Source organism: Serpula lacrymans, assembly GCF_000218685.1.
Source record: "Serpula lacrymans var. lacrymans S7.9 unplaced genomic scaffold SERLAscaffold_15, whole genome shotgun sequence".
In the NCBI taxonomy this organism is placed as follows: domain Eukaryota; kingdom Fungi; phylum Basidiomycota; class Agaricomycetes; order Boletales; family Serpulaceae; genus Serpula; species Serpula lacrymans.
This window is the reverse complement of record NW_006763304.1, coordinates 446,747-469,355: the sequence shown is the minus strand read 5'-3', so window position 1 is coordinate 469,355 and position 22,609 is coordinate 446,747. Positions and strand designations below refer to the sequence as shown.

The 22,609-nt window shown below is 45.8% G+C and overlaps 8 protein-coding genes across 8 annotated transcripts; 3 read left to right on the top strand and 5 right to left on the bottom strand.

Annotated features, from left to right (window-relative positions):
- Positions 1-59: 59 nt before the first annotated feature.
- On the top strand, positions 60-3,015 carry SERLADRAFT_478320 (uncharacterized protein; the record flags this gene model as incomplete). The annotated part of the gene is made up of 10 exons (XM_007323256.1): positions 60-272; positions 359-630; positions 692-892; positions 945-956; positions 1,020-1,429; positions 1,488-1,636; positions 1,702-1,913; positions 1,994-2,169; positions 2,233-2,801; positions 2,870-3,015. 7 exons carry the CDS (start codon positions 709-711, stop codon positions 2,362-2,364), a joined length of 1,275 nt encoding a protein of 424 aa, XP_007323318.1.
- Positions 3,016-3,719: 704 nt separating this feature from the next.
- SERLADRAFT_442700 (putative oxalate decarboxylase/oxidase) lies at positions 3,720-4,950 on the top strand (the record flags this gene model as incomplete). Its single annotated transcript, XM_007323255.1, has 2 exons — positions 3,720-4,314; positions 4,370-4,950. The coding sequence occupies 2 exons, from the start codon at positions 3,720-3,722 to the stop codon at positions 4,948-4,950; spliced, it is 1,176 nt and encodes a 391-aa protein (XP_007323317.1).
- A 617-nt stretch (positions 4,951-5,567) lies between these two features.
- SERLADRAFT_352315 (uncharacterized protein) lies at positions 5,568-7,562 on the bottom strand (the record flags this gene model as incomplete). The annotated part of the gene is made up of 8 exons (XM_007323254.1): positions 5,568-5,754; positions 5,811-5,951; positions 6,011-6,127; positions 6,181-6,578; positions 6,618-6,843; positions 6,977-7,066; positions 7,128-7,273; positions 7,365-7,562. 8 exons carry the CDS (start codon positions 7,560-7,562, stop codon positions 5,568-5,570), a joined length of 1,503 nt encoding a protein of 500 aa, XP_007323316.1.
- Positions 7,563-8,333: 771 nt separating this feature from the next.
- Positions 8,334-12,966, bottom strand: SERLADRAFT_442699 (uncharacterized protein; the record flags this gene model as incomplete). The annotated part of the gene is made up of 16 exons (XM_007323253.1): positions 8,334-8,520; positions 8,575-8,680; positions 9,422-9,609; positions 9,671-9,683; positions 9,747-9,832; positions 9,894-10,001; positions 11,004-11,177; positions 11,233-11,373; positions 11,427-11,543; positions 11,593-11,979; positions 12,033-12,254; positions 12,316-12,328; positions 12,387-12,472; positions 12,529-12,636; positions 12,692-12,711; positions 12,763-12,966. 16 exons carry the CDS (start codon positions 12,964-12,966, stop codon positions 8,334-8,336), a joined length of 2,160 nt encoding a protein of 719 aa, XP_007323315.1.
- Positions 12,967-13,284: 318 nt separating this feature from the next.
- On the bottom strand, positions 13,285-15,272 carry SERLADRAFT_453200 (uncharacterized protein; the record flags this gene model as incomplete). The annotated part of the gene is made up of 9 exons (XM_007323252.1): positions 13,285-13,471; positions 13,547-13,687; positions 13,739-13,855; positions 13,966-14,280; positions 14,338-14,559; positions 14,682-14,774; positions 14,836-14,943; positions 15,000-15,019; positions 15,084-15,272. The coding sequence occupies 9 exons, from the start codon at positions 15,270-15,272 to the stop codon at positions 13,285-13,287; spliced, it is 1,392 nt and encodes a 463-aa protein (XP_007323314.1).
- A 746-nt stretch (positions 15,273-16,018) lies between these two features.
- Positions 16,019-18,217, bottom strand: SERLADRAFT_442697 (uncharacterized protein; the record flags this gene model as incomplete). The annotated part of the gene is made up of 2 exons (XM_007323251.1): positions 16,019-17,141; positions 17,196-18,217. 2 exons carry the CDS (start codon positions 18,215-18,217, stop codon positions 16,019-16,021), a joined length of 2,145 nt encoding a protein of 714 aa, XP_007323313.1.
- A 460-nt stretch (positions 18,218-18,677) lies between these two features.
- SERLADRAFT_478302 (uncharacterized protein) lies at positions 18,678-20,152 on the top strand (the record flags this gene model as incomplete). Its single annotated transcript, XM_007323250.1, has 2 exons — positions 18,678-19,331; positions 19,400-20,152. The coding sequence occupies 2 exons, from the start codon at positions 19,237-19,239 to the stop codon at positions 20,085-20,087; spliced, it is 783 nt and encodes a 260-aa protein (XP_007323312.1).
- Positions 20,153-20,438: 286 nt separating this feature from the next.
- On the bottom strand, positions 20,439-22,106 carry SERLADRAFT_411350 (uncharacterized protein; the record flags this gene model as incomplete). Its single annotated transcript, XM_007323249.1, has 7 exons — positions 20,439-20,817; positions 20,868-21,297; positions 21,351-21,488; positions 21,539-21,605; positions 21,658-21,800; positions 21,826-21,957; positions 22,010-22,106. 7 exons carry the CDS (start codon positions 22,104-22,106, stop codon positions 20,439-20,441), a joined length of 1,386 nt encoding a protein of 461 aa, XP_007323311.1.
- Between the last annotated feature and the right edge of the window lie 503 nt (positions 22,107-22,609).

Genomic DNA, 22,609 nt, shown 5'->3' with positions numbered 1-22,609 from the left:
CCTTTCTGAACGGTGTTTGACACTCCTCACAATACCCAAGATGTCGACGTTTTTCGCATCCTTGGTTCTATCATCAGTTTAATTAGAGGGGCGAAGTTATGGCTTGCAGTTCTCGAAACAGAAGGATCTACAAGGAGCGCAGGATAGTTAAAAAGCAGACGGGCAACAGTTTGGGTGACGTGCGTTTCATTCATTTTTTTTTTCTTACGCCTCGCTCGAGGTAGAAGCTCGATTTACTAGTTGAACCCTATGCTGAGTCGCACAGGTCCTTAGTAAGTTACTTACTCCAGTAATTTCATCCCAGCGCATCCCTTTGTTTCTCAAGGATCCTTAGTGCATAATCCTGACTGACTAACAGCCTGTGCCTCACTACAGACACTCAGTTGGCCAATGTCAAGGTTCTGGTTTCATCCAGATTGCATTCAAACTTCTGGGCTTGAATTTGGACACAGGATGCCCGGCTTTTGTCTTTACGAACCGAGCGCAAATCAGGCATTGTAATTCAGACAGACTGAGTCCGGAACATGGAATCAGTCGAAACGTTTCGACGTTCGGACAATAACTAGGCGGAAGTTTTTTATATTGTCTCACAGTTGACGAACCCGAGCTTCATATATAACCCAGCGCTTGGTAACAAAGCCTTTTCTTACCTGTGTAATCTGATACCTGACGGTCTTTCTTGTTCACTCAGTGTCGCGCGCCGGAGACATGTTCACTACTCAAGTTATACGCGACCTTACCAAGGATTTTCCAACCATCACTGGAGTTCGTTGGTTCAATCTTTTCATATTACTCTTCACTCCGGCGCTGTCGATTTATGGGCTTCTCTATGTCCCTTTCCTTCTCAAGACTTTTGTTGCTTCTGTGTGCTATTACACATTTTCAATGTTAGGTGAGTGTCAATGCATTTCGTTCTTCCGAGCCTACTGACAGAACACAATCAGGTATAACTGCGGGTGGGTTTGAGGTGAAATGAATCTCCGTTGGGCACAGTAAAGCTGAAGTCGAGGCAATAACAGGCTATCATCGACTTTGGTCCCATAGATCATACAATGCATCGTTTCCGTTACAGTTTATCTTGATGCTAGCTGGAGCAAGTGCAGTTCAAGGTTCTTGTTACTGGTGGGCCCGGCGTCATCGCTCGCACCATCGTCACACCGACACCGATCTTGATCCTTACAACTCGGAACGCGGGTTGTTGTGGACCCATATTGGATGGATGATTTTTGAATCGGACCTCCGCACTGGTCCTGCTGATGTGTCCGACTTACGCAAAGATCCGCTCGTACAATGGCAACATCGTTGGTATTTTTACATCCTAACAGTATTCGGTTATTTGCTCCCAATGATTATTCCTGGTATTTGTTGGGGAGATTGGAGAGGTGGATTTTTCTTTGTTGGGGCGCTTCGCATGACTGTTTGCCATCATGTTTGTATTCAGGTCGCCTTGGCTGGTTGGTATGTACTGATTTGGATCGACCTTCCAGAGCACATTTTGCATCAACTCAATCGCACATTACCTTGGGAGCACGCCATATGATGACAAGCACTCTCCCCGTGATCATCTCGTGTCCGCCCTCCTTACCATGGGCGAGGGTTACCACAATTTCCATCATCAGTTCCCCATGGACTACCGGTACATCATCGTCCTGTTCTGTCTATATTTTCACATCGAGCTCACGACATTTGCGTTATAACCAGGAATGCGTTCCGGTGGTATCAGTATGACCCTACCAAGTGGTTCATTGCCGGATGCCATTATTTTGGCTTGGCCTCGCACCTTCGAGTGTTCCCTAGCAACGAGATTGAAAAGGGTGCGCTGACAATGAAACTTAAGGCTCTCAAGGATGTGCAAGATTCGTTAAAGTGGCCTGTACCTTCTAGCGAGTTACCTATAGTAACGTGGGAAACATGTATGTTCCTTCACTTCAAGTTCCGTTGTTACTTATCCCGTCTCAACGGCCTAACTCTAATTTTGCTCACCTTCGTACAGTCCAAGAAGAATCGAAGTCCCGCACTCTCCTTCTCATATCTGGTTTCATTCATGACGCTTCCCTGTTCCTGGACAGCCACCCTGGAGGACAAGCGTTGTTGACTCACAACGCCGGTAAAGACATGACGGCGTCTTTCTTTGGAGGGATATATGCACATTCCCACGCAGCTCACAATGTATGTTTCTGTTATTTGTTCGGCCATCACGCGTGTTGCTGATTATGTGCGAAACACAAAAAGCTGCTTTCAATGATGCGCGTGGGTATCCTTGCGGGCGGAGTCGAAGCTCCCTTGGAACATATCCTCCCGCCTGGCCAGAGGCTTTTCATCAGCACCTATGTGGGAACAAAAACAAAGGCCACGTTCTCATAGAATCTCATAGAATGTTGTTATTCCGTGATATGATCAGTCCAGACCTTTCGTTCGCACTGACTCAAAGCTTATTAGTACCGTTATCTTAACCCCCTTCCTGTCTTACCTCGCTGAGATGTATCTTATACTCCTCTAGAAATATGTAGCTTCAGTAATTTGATCTCTACTTCGTTCACCTCTTCACTGGATGCTACATCGTGAAGTTCATCGCATTGAATTTCTGGTCACCAGACTGCAATTCGAGTTGTACACCTAGTCGAAAGCACGTTCCTGAAGATTCCCATCGTATCATTTACGGACCTCTCCTTCCCTCGTCCCGCTATCGGAGTACCCGCCCTTCGCTCTGGAGGTACGTACTGTACAGTACCCTGCCAGTCCCATATATTTGCTAGGTTAAAAATGGAATGAATCGACTGTGGATTGACATGTTGGGCTCAGTCCGTTAGCGTTTTCTCATCCCTGGTACGAACTAATACTAATTGCATGAGGAATGGCTTGTCTCTAGCTGACAGTGCCTGCTTCGGCACATCGTAATTCATTACAATATCGAGCCCTGAACGATGGTGCATTGGTTACTCGAGCCCGATGGCAGCGCACAAGATATGATGCATGATGTCGTATTATATGTCCTCGCCAAGCGCAGCCTCAGCCAATTGCAAACGCGACTGCCAACGTCTGCTCGTCGTTCAGGTATAAGCATTCGGGCGTCAATCATTTCATAAGCATTAATGGGGTAGTGGTAACCTGGGTCGTTGCCATCGACCCGCCGGGGGTTCGATTCCCTCTTAATGCAGGGTCATTTGTGTTGACTTTTTCTGGGTTCATTCGAGATTCAAATCGAGCTTTTTGCTTTTGACCATCACTACATATTAAGGACTTGATTAAGAAGGTTAATAGCACGAGTAAGCTTCAGCATTTCTGGGTTGGCGTTATATTCGAACATTATCTTTGTTATCTAGTTTCCATAGTCACTGACAGACTCGGACTCCGATGCGTCTGCGTAGGTCGTATCTTCAGCGCACAGGGCGCGGTTAGCATGAATTGGTTAGTGATCGTCATCGTAAGCAATGTCATATCGATTGGTTCTCAGCAGTATTGACAAGCTATTGATAACCTGGGTTCAATGACATAAATAGCTATGACGTTGTACGGGCGCCCTTGATGGTCCCAACGGTGCTTCCTCTTTTCCAACCTCAAGTCTGCACGCAACTTCTCCTCTTACAGAATAAGTTTACCGCAACTCTCCGATCTACTGTCGAACCCTGCGTCATGGCTGCGTCACTGTTCGGTTTTTATCATATAAAAGCTCTCATTGCATCCTTCAAGTTTCTTCAACCCCCACCTCGCAGTCCACAATGTCACCTCCCAAGCCACCTATCGAACCAAAACAAGACTCTCTTGGATCCAACATTATTGGACCACGAAACTATGATCGCGAAAAACAAGCTACCTCTCTTGTACGCCCCCCACAAACCGATCACGGCACTCTCCCTTCCCTAAAGTGGTCTTTCGCAGATTCACATACCCGCATCGAAGAGGGAGGTTGGGCCCGTCAGACAACCGTCCGCGAGCTCCCATCATCTGTTGAATTAGCTGGTGTCAATATGCGTCTTGAAGAGGGCGCGATCCGTGAGCTTCATTGGCACCGTGAGGCGGAGTGGGCATATATGCTTGAGGGACGATCCAGATTTACAGTGCTCGATCTTGATGGCGGTGCATACGAGGCCGATTTGCAAAAGGGTGATATTTGGTACGCCCCAAGGGGAAGGCCTCATTCGATTCAAGGTATTGGGCCAGGGGGATGTGAATTCATGCTCGTCTTTGACGATGGAAACTTCTCGGAAGATGAGACCTTTTTGCTGTCTGACTGGCTCTCCCACACACCTAAAGACGTGGTCGCCAAAAACTTCAGGCTTGATCCTGCGGTATTTGACCATTTATCGAAAAAGGGTAAGTAAAGCTGAAAATCCACCACACTTTCAGCTCGTCTCATCATATTCCACAGAGAAATATATCTTTCGCGGAGAGATTCCCTCTCCACTTCCAAGTATCGTTAATTTTGTTCCAAAATCTAAGCACCGCTTCACCCACAGTATGCTAGCGCAACGCCCCCTAAAAACTCCAGGTGGTGAAGTTCGCATTACCGACACATCCAATTTCCCAGTTTCGACTACCATTTCTGCTGCACACGTGATTATCGAACCGCATGGTCTTCGCGAGCTGCATTGGCACCCCAACGCAGACGAATGGTCGTTCTTCATCCGTGGACATGCCCGCGTCACAGTGTTCGCAGGAAGTGGTAATGCGCGCACATTTGACTATCAGGCTGGTGACGTCGGGATTGTGCCTCGCAGTCTGGGGCACTACGTAGAGAATACTGGAGGAGATGGTGAAGAAGTAGAGATGCTGGAAGTGTTCAGGGCACCAAAATTTGAAGATTTCTCGTTAGAGGAGTGGTTGAAGGGTTCGCCAGGTCAAATGGTGCTAGAACATCTTAATCTTCACAATCACGCAGAACATGGAAAAAAGTTTATGGAAGCGTTGCAGAAAGCGAAGGTCAAGGAGGCCGTCAAGGCCAAGATGTAGAATGGCGACCATAGCAGTGCCCTAGCATTATTTAGTAAATCGATGGGATTACAGTTGTATCGCACAACAGCGTCTCAAATCACTTCAGATTAACCAACTCTGTCAATGACTTAAATGACTTACACGATAGAAGCGTTCATTACTTGCAAACAGAGTTCATATGAAGTTGTGCATGTCTATACGTCCCGTCCTGTGGCTGAGGCTCGGTGTCAAAAGGATTCATAACCGAGCTCGTTGCTGACATGGGGCTCGACAAAATCAGAATTCAGGCAGACGAAAGGGTGTCCTACTTGGACCCATATGCCAGCGCATATTCGAACCAAATGAGCATACTGTGTATTGGTTGTGGCTTTACTCCAAGGTTGTCAGCCTGGTGCCGCGAGTCGTAGGAAAGAAAAGGGGCAGCTCATTCTGAACGGGACCATCTGGATTACCTTCGAGAGTCACCTAGTCACCAACACACATGTGCATCATGCTGCACACAGGTGATATCGTCTGACCAGACAAACTATTGAGATCAAGAACCATCGCACTATAGCTCGCGCGAACGTTTTCTAGGCAAAGAATAGCATAGACGGTCAACAACGGTAAAGGAGATGTTAAAAAGGCCTACTCAATCAAACCAAGTATCTAAAACCAGGCGTCAGAACCCCACGCTCCTCCTCCTCTTTCGCCATCTTCTTGTTCAGAGTTGTGAGGTGCATACTCATGACCCAGCACATGATAATAAACAAAGCCGTTGAGGCGACACAAATAGCATATGAGTAGCGGTACGATGGACCCCATGTGGAAGGCCATACGTAGCTGAACAGGTGAAATGTCAGAGACTTGGAAATCAGCAGTGATAACAGGCCACATACGATCCACAGACATTGCCTAGTTGAGAGATAGAATTCATGAATGCAAGGCAGACAGCGCGTTTAGCGGGGGACCAAGGAAACGTGTTGCTCATCCAAGTGTAGAAAACTACAAGCCCAGCGTATGACTGAATCATCAGGAAACTATAACAAGGTAATCTGAGTAATAGGTTCAAGTAAACACATTAATGGCTTGCACCTACAGAGATAAGTATCTTGCTACAGTGTTCATTGTGCACATCGAGATGATAAAACCAATGATGCTGATTGTTTCTGTCACGAATATAAAGATAAAACGCCGCTTTGTGTGGTCGGAGTAGCTAGTGCAATGATTCAGTAATAAGGAGAAATACATAAAGCTGAACGGAAATACCGTGAGATACTGAACACGATAAATGTTGCACAAATCCATGGTGGCGCACACAATAGTAAAGAGATGGTCGTGTCGAATCCCATCGTTGCACTGAGGGTTGGGAAGAAGATATAGAAGGATTGCGACAGAAGCTGAAGAGTCGCTGCAATTGTAAACCACCACATTTTCCAGTCTGTGAGCGCCAGCCAGAGGCCTCTCAATGGTGAAAGGTGGGTAGTTTCTTCTGTATTTGCAGAGTCCTTTGCCACGTCCTCCTGCAAGCGCAAAACAGCAAATTGCCTCTCTTCCGGAGTAAGCCAACGTGTGTTGTGAGGAAAGTCAGGGAGAATAAGCATTGCGCAGAGAGCAACAAAAATGGTAATGCTGCCCTCGATATAGAAAAGCCATCTGCCAGGAGTCTACTTTATTGGCTATAATAGTTGAATAATAGGTCAGACTTGCCTCCATGCAGAGTGTCCGAGTTTGCCTTGCATACCGCTCAGGATTCCAGAAGCTGCAAGAGCACCAAAACCGTTACTGATAAGACTGCCACAATCGAGTATGGAGGTCCTAAGTCCAATTTCGTCACGTTTATACCAACACGATATTGTGAATAATGCTCCCGGAAAGAAAGCTGATTCAACGATGCCAAGAAAAAATCGTGCTAGAAGAACACCGATATAGCTATGAATAAAAGTTACCCAGGAATCAGTATATTAGCACTGTCTAATGCGTGTGTGATTACTTCTCAGTTACTCCTAAACCACTCGATTCGAGTAAGTTTAAAACAACACTGCGAGACTGGAGAACATATCACAAACCTATAAGAATCGAGATAGTGCCCCAGATAACAACGCAAGAGGGTATATGGATTGAAGGGCGCCCAAACCAGTTCAAAAACATATTTCTGCGAATATTTCCATTTGTGGGTCAGCTGTGAATATGCCTTCAACACCGATGAGACTCACGATGGGACTTGCATGATGATGTATCCGACAAAGAGAATGGACAAAACGGTTGAATACTGCTGTCCTTGAAGATGTAAGTCCTGCTGGAAGCCTTGAAGTCGTGCAGAGCTGTTTTGGCAGCGTTTAGTATACACAGGTATGCAAGACTGTATTCGAATAGCCTCGCCTAATGTTTGTTTTGTCTATCTGAGGGGAATGTTGAGCGATAGTTGCTCGAAGTTCACTGGCAATACTCACAAAGTTCAAAATATAGAGCACCACTAGGATCGACATTCGCATGTCAACTTTCCTCAGTAATCTCTTCTCCAGTTGTAGTCTATCAATGTGAATATCACCATTTTCACATCTACGTCGTAGTTCATGCGCTTCATTGTGACCCACGGCTCCTCGTAAAGAAGTAGTTGTCGCTAGTGTGTCAAAAGAACTCGGAGGCATGGAGAAAAGCAAAAAGGACGAGACTCAATCGTTAGCTTCACTTGGCAAGTACCTATTGTGTAGGCACGCCATTCAAGGAGCCATGTCAGCTTGATACCAGGAAGAGCGCCAGACCAGGGTCACGAGAACATGCACAGTGCTAAAGGAAGACATTGGAGAAACTGTGAAATGCCGCGGCTGTGCATAACGTCATGACGAATTTCAGAACTATAACTGTCATCGACTTGAGATAAGCAATTCTTAAGAGTAATTGTACAATGCGACGTACGTATCTTCACCCCACAATGCTTCTCGGTGAAGTTTGCCACGGCGGTTCCTCTCCATCCTTCCCACTCCTTGGCGGCCATACAATTTCTCGGAAGGGATTCTCTCCCGGCATGCAAGGTCCTTAAGCCATACTTACTCTTATGCGAATGACAATAGGAGCCCACCTTTGGTGTCAACCACCAAAAACGACACGATGGTACCTCTCTAACCATATATAAATATTCTACTTACCTGTATAATATCAAATTTTGAAAAAAAAATATAAAATATAAAAAATAAGTCAAAAACATTGAAATTGAGCAAGAAATCCAAGTTCGTTATTGAGAACAATGAGCTGGATGTTTTGGCATCAACCATGAGATAAAGTGGCTGATCATGAGGCCTTGAGGTCTTAGCCACAACAGCGTAGACATTGTTTGCACGAACATTTTGTGAAACGAAGTACATATAGCCACTGTGACGGTCAACAATAGTATATATAGAGGGTGTAAGGAGCCCGCTCAATTAAACCAAGTATCTAAAGCCAGGTGTCAGAGCGCCACGCTCCTCCTCCTCTTTCGCCATCTTCTTGTTCAGAGTGGCGAGGTGCATACTCATAACCCAGCACATAATAATAAACAAAACTGTCGAGGCGATACAAATAGCATATGAGTAGCGGTATGATGGACCCCATGTCGAAGGCCATACGTAACTGAAAATATGGGATGTCAGACTCAGAAACCAGCAGAGACAACAGGCTGCTTACGATCCACAGACATTGCCTAGTTGAGAGATAGAATTCATGAACGCAAGACAGACGGCGCGTTTAGCGGGGGACCAAGGAAACGTGTTGCTCATCCATGTGTAGAAAACTACAACCCCAGCAAATGAATGAATCATCAGAAACCTACAAAAAAGTCATTTGAGTAATATATTTGAGTAGCCCCATCAATGACTTGCACTCACAGAGATATGTATCTTGCTACAGTGTTCATTGTGCACATCGAGATGATAAAACCAATGATGCTAATTGTTTCTGTCACGAGTATAAAGATAAAACGTCGCTTTGTGTGGTCGGAGTAGCTAGTGCAAGGATTCAGTGATATAAGGCAATATACACAAAGCTGAACGGAAATACCGTGAGATACTGAACACGATAAATGTTGCACAAATCCATGGCGGCGCACACAATAGTAAAGAGATGGTTGTGTCAAACCCCATCGTTGCACTGAGGGTTGGGAAGAATATAGAGAAAGATTGTGCCAGAATCTGAAAAGTCGCTGCGATAGTAAACCACCACATCTTCCAGTCTGTGACCGCCAACCAGAGGCCTCTCAAAGGTGAGACATGAGTAGTTTCTTCTGCATTCACAGAGTCCTTTGCCACGTCCTCCTGCAAGCGCGAAACAGCAAATTGCCTCTCTTCTGGAGTAAGCCATCGAGTGTTGTGAGGAAAGTCAGGGAGAATAAGCATTGCGCAGAGAGCAACAAAAATAGTAATGCTACCCTCGAAATAGAAAAGCCACCTGCCAGGAATATGCTTTATCGGTTTAAATGGTTGGAAAAGAGGTCAGACTTGCCTCCATGCAGAGTGTCCGAGTTTGCCTTGCATACCGCTCAGGATTCCAGAAGCTGCAAGAGCACCAAAACCGTTACTGATAAGACTGCCACAATCGAGTATGGAGGTCCTAAGTCCAATTTCGTCACGTTTATACCAACACGATATTATGAATAATGCTCCCGGAAAGAAAGCTGATTCGACGGTACCAAGGAAAAATCGTGCTAGAAGAACACCGATATAGCTATGAATAAAAGTTACCCAGGAATCAGCATATTAGCACTGTTGGGTGCGAGTACAATTACTTTTCAGTGACTCCTGAACCACTCGACTTCGGTAAGTTTTACTCAACACTGCAAGACTGGGGAATATGTCACAAACCTATAAGAATCGAGATAGTGCCCCAGATAACAACGCAAGAGGGTATATAGATCGAAGGGCGCCCAAGCCAGTTCAAAAACATATTTCTGCGAATATTCCCATGCGTGGTTCAGCAGTGAATACGTCTTCAGACCCAGTGAGACTCACGATGGAACTTGCATGATAATATATCCAACATACAGAACGGACAAAACGGTTGGATACTGCTGTCCCTGAAGATGTAAGTCCTGCTGGAAGCCTTGAAGTCGTGCAGAACTGTTTCGGCAGGGGTTAGCACATATACATATAAAAGACCGCAGTTAAATGGCCTCGCCTGATGTTTGTTTTGTCTATCTGATGCAAAATGTTGAGCGGTAATCGCTCGAAGTTCACTGGTAATACTCACAAAATTCAAAATAAAGAGCACTGCTAATATCGACATTCGTATGTCAATTTTCCTCACTAATCTCTTCTCCGGTTGTACTCTACCAATATGGATAACGCCATTTTCACATGCACTTCGTAGTTCATGTAATTCATTGTGATCTCCGGCCTCGGCTCCTTGTAAAGAATTAGCTATTGGCATTGTGTCAAAAGGACTAGGAGGCATTGAAACAGCATAAAAGACGAGGCTCCGTCGTTAGCTTTGCTTGGCAAGTACCTATAATCTGGGCACTAGTCAAGAAGCCACGCCAGTCTGATATCAGGAAAGAGTGTCAGACCTGGGTCACGAGAACATTTGGGATGCCAAAGAAAGACGCCGGGAGAACTGTTGTGCTGTAGATAACCTCAGGACAAATGTCAGAAATAGAACTGTCATAGACTTGAGATAAGTGATTCTTAGATAGTAGTATACAATGCGACGTACGTATCTCCACCCTCAACTGGGCTTGAAAATATAACATTTGGGTCTCGACCCCCGCAGTGCTTTTACTTTTGCGGAAACTGGAGCTTGTTCCCCCCACCCTTCCCACTCCTTGACGGTCATACTATTTCTTGGAAAAAATTTCCTCCCATTATCTAGGGTCCTTAAGCCACATTGACAACCGAAAACAGTAAACAGATGTTGGGGGAGGGGAGGGAGTCCACAACGGATGATCATTTGACCTGAAAGGACTACAGGAACTGCGAAGTCCCTTTCTCAAAACCTTCGCTACCGTGAGACTTGAGAGGGCTCAAAAGAGAGGTTGTGGGAGGTAGCCTACTCGTACATGTTCCAGCCTATACATTCACTTACTAATTGCATAAAATCTGGCGCTACTTCGTCAAACCAAGTACCTAAATCCAGGTGTCAGCACTCCGTTGTCTTCTTCCTCTTTCTCTATTTTCTTATTGAGGGAGATGAGATGCGCGCTCATCACATAACACATGACGGCGAATACCACTGCAGCGACAATGCATATAGCGTACGAGTAGCGGTACGTTGGGCCCCATGTGGAAGGCCATATGTATCTATGCAAAAATAATATCATCGTAAGTAGACCGTGAAAGATTTACACTAACTTACGACCCAGAAATGTTTCCTATTTGTGAAAAGCCATTCATAAATCCAAGGCAAACCGCACGCTTAGCAGGAGGCCAGGGGAATGTATTACTCATCCAAGCATAGAACACGATGAGACCAGCATATGTTTGCGCCATAAGAAAGCTGAAACACCAATCATGAGTTTTGGCATTGATTTAAAGGGTGACCAAACTGACAGGGAAATATATCTTGCCGCGATGTGCATTGTGCAGATTGATATGATAAATCCCACGATGCCGAACACTTCAGACACCGCGATGAAGATAAAACGTTGTTTGGTTTTGTCGGAATAGCTATCATCGAGATCAATTTGGGAGTGAGATAGATTTGACGAACACATACCGTGATACAACGAACGCAAGCAAGGCGGAGAACACCCATGGTGGCGCACACAACAATAAGGAAATTGTGGTACCATATCCCATTGTTGCACTGAGTGTAGGGAAAAAGATGTAGAAAGACTGGGCTAGCAACTGAAATACTGCTGCTGCAGCAAACCACCACATCCTCCAGTCCGTTAAGCCCATCCAGAGACCTTGCAACGGCGAAACATAAACATTCAGGTCTATATCTAAGGAGCTTTTCGCAACATCCTCCTGGAGACGTGTGATGGCAAGCTGTCTTTCCTCTGGAGTCAACCAGCGAGTGTTTTCGGGGAAGTCAGGAAGAATAAACATCGCACAGATAGCCACAAATATAGTGATGCTGCCCTCGATGTAAAAGAGCCATCTGCCAAAATTCTGATCATTCAACTGGTGCAGGCGGAAGACTGTTAGACTTACCGCCATGCAGCATGCCCAAGTTTACCTTGCATGTCTGCTAAGATCCCAGATGCAATAAGTGCGCCAAAGCCGTTGCTGATGAGACTGCCGCAATATAAAATTGAGGTCCTGAGTCCGACTTCGTCACGTTTATACCAGCGAGATATCAAGAACAACGCTCCCGGGAAAAAAGCCGCTTCAACAAAACCGATAAAAAATCGGGTTAGAAGTGCTCCCACGAAACTAAGAACAGAAATGATCGAGTCAGAATACAACTTGGCGTTGATGAATTTCAATGTTATACTTTTCGGTGACTCCTAAAATTTAGATCGACTTTATTGGCTGTGTTGTCTTCCAATAAAACATATAACTAACCTGTCAGTATGGAGATGACTCCCCAGATACTCATGCAAGCAGGTAAATAGATTGACGGACGACCCATCCAGTTCAGAAACATGTTCCTGGTATCACATCAAGTATCATTTAGTAGGAATTGGCATATATCCACAAGACTCACGATGGGACCTGCATGATAATATACCCGACAAATAAGATAGACATGATAGTCGAGAATTGCTGCCCTTGAAGATGTAGGTCTTGTTCGAAACCTTGTAGACGTGCCGAGCTATGTATGGTATAATGAAGGCGGCTACAAAGACACACAATGGTGAGGACCATACCTTGTGTTCGTTCTATCTATCTGAGAAAAGGTGATAAAACTAGGTCCTCACATAACTCTTATGAAACTCACATAGTTTAATATGTAGATCAACACCAGCACTGACATGCGTATATCAAGCTTCCTTAGAAATTTCTTCTCCAGTGAGGTTCTGTCAGAGTGGCCTTTTCTGTCTTCGCTGTCAGAAAGCACGTTGTTGACATCATTAGTACCTTTGATTTCGATTTCATGAACCGAGCCAGCCTTTGCTTCGGGATCATACAAGTTTGAGGACATTATAGCAGATAGGTGAACTGAAGTACTAGCATCGGCTCTCCTGGTAGATATCTATATGCCAGGTACTTGAGTCCAAAGGAAGCCCTATTCGGTCAATCGAGAATTGAGCGTCAGACGCCCGGCAGGTCACAAGAACACGGAGGAAGTGAGTGGAGAAGGCAAAGGAAGCAGCGGGGACTGTGGAACAGATCTAGATCTCGTCAAACCGGAAGCATTTTCTCAACATAGATAGAGTAACAAAGTCAATACGACGTACACAATAGCAATCACTATTAGCTCATTGGAACAGTATCTGAGTCCGACTCCACTAGTTCTCCACTATAGGAGGTACCGGAAGCCCTTTCTCGTTGCACCTCTCGCTTGTTCCTCCGAAGCCATCTTTTTGTTGAGGGAAGAGAGATGTTCTCTGAATATCCAGCACATGATGATACTCAAGCCTGATGTTGCAATACAGATGCCGTATGAGTAGCGGTATGACGGGCCCCAGTTCGAAGGCCAAATATACCTGTTGACACCCAGTGTTATCACGAGGACACAGCAGGGCCCAAATCAAGATAGAAGTAACTAAAAAAACACTCACGAGCCAGCAATATTACCCAGCTGTGAAAATGCATTGATAAACGCAATGGAAACAGCCCGTTTTGACGATGGCCAAGGGAAGGAATTGCTCATCCATGCGTAGAATACAATTAAGCCAGCATAAGATTGAGCCATCAGGAACCTATCCAAAGCTCAACGATGAAAACACAGCTGAACTAAATTGGATACTTACAAGGAGACATATCGGGCTGCAGTATTCATAGTAGACATTGCAATGATAAATCCGATTATGCCAACAATTTCGGAGCCCACGATATATTCAAATCTTCTCCCTACCCTATCGGAATGCCTAGGAGATATAATGAGTAAGAATATGAATTGATGTCATATAAATCTCGCCTTGAAAAGAAGAATGCAAATATCGCAGTAGCTAAAAAAGGTGGAGCACAAAGCAACAACGTAACAGTGGGATTAAAACCCATTGTTGCGCTTAGAGTCGGGAAGAACATGTTAAAGCTCACGGCAACGATCTGCAAGCACAATGCAAACGCAAACCACCATACTTTCCAGTCTGTGAGCGCCAACTTAAGCCCGTTTGCTTGGCTAGCCTCTCCTTCAGGATCACTGTTTACTAAGTCCTCTTCCATGCGTTTAATAGCAAGGCGACGTTCTTGTGGGGTCAGCCAACTAGTGTTGCGAGGAAAATCGGGAAGAATGAAGATGGCGCATATAGCGACGAAGACAGTGAGACTCCCTTCGATGTAGAACAACCATCTGTGCATGATCGCAGAGTTACGGTTGACAGTGATCTACAGCAACAGCTTGACATACCTCCATGCAGCGTCCCCTAACTTACCTTGCATACCATCTAGTATCCCAGAAGCGACGAGAGCACCGAAGGCATTGCTAATGATATTTCCACAATACAGTAGAGCTGTTCGAAGTCCAACCTCCTTTCGCTTGTACCATTTCGAGATCAGAAATAAAGAGCCGGGGAAAAAGGCCGCTTCCACAAAACCGAGGAAAAAGCGCGTAAGCAGGGCACCCACAAAGCTACAGCACGACATCAGTTACGATTAATTAACACTCTTGCAACGAACACACTTCTTGGTAACACCTGGCAAAACCATCGATATGATGAATAATGATTGAAGTGGTACGTGGAAGGAGCCAACAACTGACCAGTCAAGATAGATATGACTCCCCAGACTATCATACACACAGGTAGGTAAATGGACGGTTTACCAATCCAATTCAGAAACATATTCCTACAATCCATATGGTACAATGTCAACAGAACTTAAAAATTATAAGATAAAACTGCCTTACGATGGAACTTGCATGATTACATATCCTACATACAGGATGGAAAGGATTGTCGCAAACTCCTGACCTTGAAGATTAAGATCGGTTTGAAAGCCGCGTAATCGTGCCGCACTGCAATAATGGTTATAAGTGGTTTTATGGAATGTAACTTTGGGCACTGCACAAACCCCGCGTTATTTCTATCGATCTAGTAGAGTTCAAGTAAGCCTTGAGCACGAATAGCCCCCATATGCGTCGGAGAGACAGCTCACATAATTCAGTATGTAAATCACCACGAGGATTGACATACGTATGTCGAGTTTCATGATGAATTTCCTCTCGAGCTCCTTACGAGCTTCGGGGCCCCCAAACTCTGCATCTGAATCGTTATCCTCTTCATCAATATGACCTTGAGACTCGAGGTGTCGAGGTTCGAACTTTTCCTTTTCCGAAAACGACATGGTCAATGTATTAGAAGATGACTTGTTTCACTTGTAGATCATTTTGTAGGGGAACCGGAGAGTGAACCGAACAGGCAAAGCAGGAATAACACCCTAGGAGAGGTCACGAGATGGTGTACAAAAGCATCTTCTCTCAGGAGAAGGGGCCGGCTTCCGCTTGACGCCAACGGGTTATCCTGCCCTGAAATCTACAACTCTTCAAAACATCATATCCATACGTGAGAACGACACATTTGATGCAGAATGCCATTTCTGACCTTCGACAAAAAGCTACGATCATATGAACACTATCCCATTAGTTTTGCCATTTTTAGCCTATTCCAAGAAACTCACTGGCCGACCCTCTAACCCCATCAAAACTCGACTTCTGAATGGTTGAGGCAGAAAGGAAATCTCTGAAGGAAGGTTGACAAACTTTGACATGTAGATATAAGGCGCATGTATATAAAGGCCCGTATCTGCTGAGTTATTCCATCTATAGCGAATCTGCAGCTAATGCAGTAATTATGTTAAACAACATAAACATCTAAAACCTACAGGCTATGCTCACCTCGAAAGATCAGGTGGTGCGACGATTTTCCCTAAAGCTTAGTTAGTATCTTGAAAACAGAAAAAACAGTCAAGTCCGGGCCACTATCTGGAACCGCCCCGGGGCGAACACAGGCATGTGAGTGATCAGCACCTACAACTTTCATTGGCCTACACATCATCGATCGTGTCATCAGAGTATGTATCTCACACTCTTCTCATACAATCACCACTTCAGTAACATCTGCCACATTCTCAGGGAACAAGGCACTCCCCTCCCGCAGCTGTCTAAATATCCCAATCCGTACCCATTCCCCTCCCTTCAGAGCTACCACCAATCCGGTGTCAAACGCTTCACCCCTTCCAAGATACTCCGGCAGCCTTGCAATCAATATGCACCACATGTCCTTCCCCATGTCGTCCGCTGTCGGTACCACATCCGGATCCCAGTCTACCTCCTCCCATTTTGGCGCTGGCATTTCGATACCAGGGTTCAACTGCCACTCAGCGGTACATTTCACTTTCTTCATCATTCCCTTAAGCCGAACGTATCCTCGTTCCCCAAGTGACCCGACCTCGACGACCTCTGCTGTCCACCTCCTTTGTTCCTCAGATCCGGTCGCCATCATCACTCTCCCCTCGATCCCCGCCCATGACCAAGTTGGCGCCAAATATACATCAGTCTCCGGTCTCCCCCTTGTCGGCTCCTCCACAAACCATAGCATATCCATCAATAATCTCTCCCTCCACATGCCCCACACATTTGTCCACCCCGTCAACATCTCAATCCGCTTTATCACACCCAATATCGCCACCAACCTGTCATCAAACCGCGTCAAGAGACACCGTGTATATGAGATTTGGATATCTGTCCAGGCGTTGTATTTCTCCTTGTCGGATTGCTGTTGTATGCCGAAGAAAGACGCTTTGGGCGAAAATCTGCTCACCTCCCCACCCGGTAATGCTTCTGTCGCCGAACACTCTACACATTCCCATGCAAGCCCCGTAGAGCCATAGTAAAGTGTCCTAGGAGCAAGTATCCGTTCCTGAACGACCCATGCACGCGTGTGAAGCGGAAGTGGCGATAGTCCTGTCCGCAAATCAATGCCAACATTGGAGTTGCCTTCGACATACCAACGATCCAGAATACGACACGGTCGGAAAAAAAGCGGGTTCCGGGCGTGATCAAAGAAGCAGCCCTCATGGGAGTTGCGTGCAGTGAGGGCGGCAATGGTGCAGGTGGAATTAGCATATATTTCGCCCATGATTATGGATTCGGAGCGCCAGTCAAAGGGGGAGTTTTGGATTATGCAGAGGGAATCAATCCAGAGGTATTGATACCTGATATGTACTCATTAGAATCGCAGCCCAGGCAGAAGAGAATAAGATGCGCACCCCAAACGTCGTGTAATGATAATTGCATCCTGAAACGTTTTTGGCAGGGTAGACAACGGTATTCCTGCCGTTAGCCTACTGATATTCTCTACAAGAAGTCGAAGAATATTGGCCCCACCCCAGCAGTGACTGAGTGTCAGGTACTCTGGCTCTGTCTCACTCAGTCCCTGGGTTATTACAACCCGGGGTTCTGCCCCATCATCACCCCCGACATCAATAAGCCGACTGGGACCAGTCCTTATCCGTGTTGCACTGGCTGCCTCCATGCACTTATGGTGCTTCTGCAGACACTGTTTCAACCACTCCCGAGCGAGAAAGAATGACGCTTCCGAAGCCAACGACTTTGCAATCCGTGCATGTTCGGAACTGCTTTCATTTGGAAACGTGAATTTTGCACTAGTGGATGTGGAGGTAATGGGGTTCTCCACGTCATCGACTGGGACAACAGCGAGATCACCTATTCTCTGGTTACCAGTTTCCCCCCCAACCACCAGAGTTATCCCAATTGAACGCGACACTTGAAGTGTGACAGTAATAGGTCCAGTTATTGGCTGCTGCTGCTGCTGCCTAACCTTTCCAAGGAACAGGGAACAGAGGTGGCATCCTCCATCCGACACTGATGCTTCAAGTGTTGCGCAATCAGAGTAGTGACGGAAGTCTTCTGAACCCCGAGATGGGTTATGAAGAAGGCGGGAGGAATCGATGGACGTCTGACATAGTGGGCACAGGATGTGTTCTGCGGCCAATGAGTCGATGGATCTATTGGTGGCATTCATGAGTGTTCTCTGTACAGAGATTGGGTCTACAGTTATACTGTCAGGTCTCTCTGCTTCGGGAGTGGAAGTAGCGAGCGTCGAAAGAGCCTCTTGAGCAGGAAAGGTTGACAACGAAGCACTTCGAGCAAAGCGCTCCTTAATTGTCCTGGCAAACTTGCGACCCCCGCCGAGCAGATTGTCCTTGATGAATAGTGCTCGCGAAGGTGGCCGAGAATACTGCTCGGATAGTATTACTCCAGAAATCATTGCATTGAAAGGATGACAGCCTATACCTTGCGCGCAATATCCCTTTGCCAGCTTTCGGCTGTGGGCAGATGAAGATCTGACTGACTGTGCTTCTGCCAACAGCACATACTATGCCAACGATTTGGTTAGTTATCAATTAGAACAAAAAGGACGCTTGGGTCTGTGGTACGAAGAATTGTCAGGATGCAAAAACAACGAGGAGTCAAGGACGATGGTCATAGTAGCCTCGCGGTGTGTGCGTGTGCGAAGACTCGATGAAAAATGAGGTCGCCTGAAGTGTAAAAATGCATACACCTCCGGAGCGTTCAGCGCGATGATTTCTGTAGGGAAAGTGAATGAGCACAGGAATATACTTCACCCGACCAATGCTAAGACCTAAGGGAGACGTCACAGCTAAAGCGCCAAAGGTTGTGAGCGTCAGTACATAAAACACATGGTCACTAGGCACACGTGCAATGGGAGACTTGCCATACTCGTCTGTCGCCTTGACCGTGACTCTACCAGGTCAGATAACCACATCGCTGCATTCTATGTTCATAGCAGAAAACCAGTCTCAATTCTTAACTGCTCGACTAGCGAAGGTTCCTGGTCATCATTTGATCCATCATTTGGTAAATTTTATCGCCACTGCGAAGCATATATTACTCCTGTGGCAAGATACCGTTATCTGTCATCGTAGGAGATATGATCATGAGGACGTATGTGGTAGCGAACAAGAACCATCGGGCACAGGTTCGGGCACGAGCCAGACGGACTTGCCGACCTACGCACGTCACAGCGGGTCACAGTCGGTATCAGTGACACATTTCTTTTCTCCACTGCGAGTGCCATTGAGCAATACAAGTTTAACACATATTTAGTAACATCATCAGTTGAGCGCCAATGGACCATGAAAAATCAGGTGTAGTAATCTCGGGAATAGCATCTTTTGAAGGATACCCGGATACTTAGTACTCATCCCATCAAGGATTCTTCAGTCTTCTTGATACCGCACCGTCTCTTGCTTAGGTCCTCGATTGATGACCATAAACATGGATACGAAAATCACTTTTTTCGATATACCGACAACTCTTCCCGGCTCTTTTCCAACGTCACCGAACACATGGAAAGTGAGGTAAGTGGTCATGTTAGCCATTCCAGGTGATAACTTGAACGCATTGCTGACCGTTCCATCTTCACTAGGCTCGTCTTAAACTATAAGAGTTTGGCATATGAGACTCGCTGGGTCGAGACCGTCGACATCGAGTCTATCTGTAGATCCCTTGGAATACCCCCAACGACGAAGAAGCTCAATGGCGATCCAAAATACACTCTTCCTGCGTTGATAGACCATACCCCATCTCCTCCTGTCATTCTCTCCGACTCTACCCCCATCATCGAATATCTAGAGAAGGCATACCCCAACCCTGATCCTTCTCGAGCGATTATCCCGCCCAATTACGGCGCTCTTTTTGCCGCTTTCGAACACCACGTTGCTTCCACGATCATGGCTGATATTTACCCACTCGTGATCATGTCCATGTACTCCACGAAAGGCCCGCGCGGCCAGGTTCATTTTCGGAAACGACTTGAAGGTATATACGGCAAACCACTGGAGGAAATTGAAGCAAAAGGCGAGGCGAGGGAAGTGCTGTGGAGAAAGATCGAGGATGTATTTAACTTTTTTGCTGGATGTATCGAGAAGAATGGAGGGGAATATTTCATGGGAGACACGATTACCCTGGCTGATTTCAAGCTCTGCGGTTTGCTGATCATGTCTCGGTACGCTAGTCCCAATGACGCTTGGGTAAAGATAGGGAGCTGGAGCGATGGGAGGTGGACAAGATACTTGGCTAATTTTGGGCCATACACATACATTAAGACCCACTGAATAGTTGTTATCGTAGCCTATCCGATACCACGGTTGCACTGCTTTTAGCGGCATCAAAGTGTTATTTTTCCAAAGGCGGAGTCAGGTAAAGTACTCAAAATCATCCAACGGAAAAGCAAGCGATAATATCTTAAAGTGAACATGAATGTTGTGAACTTTCAAGCGCCAAGAAAGTAAAACCTGCAACGTTCATAGCTAGGAAATAAAGTGCCTACGATCTACGTGCACGCTTATTTGACAGCATATTCTGTCGTCGCTTCTCGTAAAGGTAAGAGGTGGTCCTAGAAGTATCTAACTGGAGAGGCTATAACGAGACTGTTTGGGTTCCTGTAGCTATGGTGAATTCAAGCACTAACGCCGTAAGACAGCAGATGCATCCAAAGCAGATACCGGCTCTGTGATCGGGAGCGATAACGCTGGTGGATCATTTTCATCGCCGCGAGCAGACCGAGTCGGCCCCTGATTCAAGCTACTCAAAGCTATATCACTACCCGAGACAGTGACGGGCCCACCGTTCAGGCCACCTGTTTGGCTACTTCGGAACTCTCCCATAGACAGGTCCGTTGAGCATATAGGGAGAGATAGCGGATGAAAATGCAAAGACTGCGTAATAGACGCGATGATTTGGTTGGAGCCAGGGTAAGAAATGAATTTCAAGGAGCCAACAGACGTCTCAGATGGAAACATAACAGGTTCCCGTCGGACAAGATCAGTACGAGGTGAGGATTGTCTTCCGGCATAAATGAGTATTTAAAAAAGAGATGACTCAAGATTACGAACCTAGCCATCAATGCATCCAGATTGGATGGACGGAAACCAAAACGTCGTATGACCCAAAGGCCAGCGAGGCGATAGTTTTGTACAGCATCCTTTGTGAACCCAAAAAACGCGAAGAATATGAAGGCATAAAACACAGCAAACCAACGAGATGACTCAATATCGACCTGGTTTTTGGCATCTATCGCCCACACGGATACAGGCAATTGCTCAATTTGAGAAAAGTTAGCATGTATCGAGTGCCATGTGTATGGGACCATTGGTTCGAGGAGGTTGATAACCAGTATGACTATCCCATATGGGAGGGTGCATATGATGCAAATGCCACTTAGCATCAACAGGCGCCAGTAGTGATCAAACTGCATATATCGGTTATCTTGCATGATTTCTCTTCTGAAAACTTTCCGTTTTATAGTAGCGCGTATGGTAAGACCTATAGACGACCATATATGTCAGAAATATTGGCAATGTATTGGAGTTACAGACCAGCATATAGAGCATTCAGCAATCCCAGGACGGAAGGCCAAATGAAGAAAAGTGGGATAGTGAGTGGTGTGAAGGCTACGGCAGGAAAACATCCTAGGTTTTCAAGAATGAAATACTTCCTGTATTCAACGACATATACTGATAAGAAGAGTTAGTGAGTTCAACAACATTTATGGCACACAACGTACATAGAGATGAAAGTACGACGGGGAAAACAACTCCGATACAAAGGTCTATGATCAAGTCGCGTCGATTCTAACATCCCGCCATTAGTAAGAATAATCAGCAACACGAACTGCTAGATTACCTTGGAAATACTCTGGTTCGCTGCACTCATTGTTATGATGCGATATAGGTGGCGAACAATGCAAAGTAAAACCGCCGGATTACCAGTTTCAGAAGCATTGATCAGGGGAGTCGCTGCGATAAGGGGCCACTCATCAGGATGTGCTGGTCAAGATATTCCGACACTTACAAATATAACACCAAACTGGTGACTTGTCTACTGTGTTGTTGTTCCACACGATAGCGTTAACGCCATAAAGGAGACATGAGAGGCTTGTCCACATTATGAACAATTTGTACAAGTATGATATGGAGTTCTGGACTGGAGGGGTGAATAGTCATTTTCAAATATGCAAGATGTATGAGAAACTAACCTCGGAAAATCATTGGCAACAAAATAACCATCAAGAGAAATCCCAAGAGTCCAAACGCAGGAAATGTGTTTGTGGTCGCCAGAGATTGGAATGACATTTGTGAAGCCCTTGATAAGTGGTACGCTGAGACAATGCGTCCTCTTTAAATGGTTTTTGCGACTACGTTACTTACTCTATACATTAGGTAATGCGTGATTCACCGAGATGTGATGCAGGATAGTTGACGTCTTGTCAAAACCACTTGATGGCTGATTTGTACGGGCACATGGTCACAACTGAACCAGAGCTTGCATTCCAGCCAAGAATGCGAGTAATATAATAATGATAACAGGATAGTTCACTTCGCAGAGGTGTGGCTATTAGCTACAGAGTATACACTGGATAGTTTCGAGGCTAACTCACTCGCAACGACTCTAGTAGCATCACAAGGCCAACGGCGTCCACCGGCATAATAGAAAACAGCGCTATCCGACAAGACGCTCGTGCCAAGCCATGCGAAGTAGATAGGAGGCAAAGATGAACAAATCGAAGTACTGACGATGACAAGTGGAAGGCTCTACATACTAGAATTAAAGAGTAAGAAGATAGCCGAGGGCCATG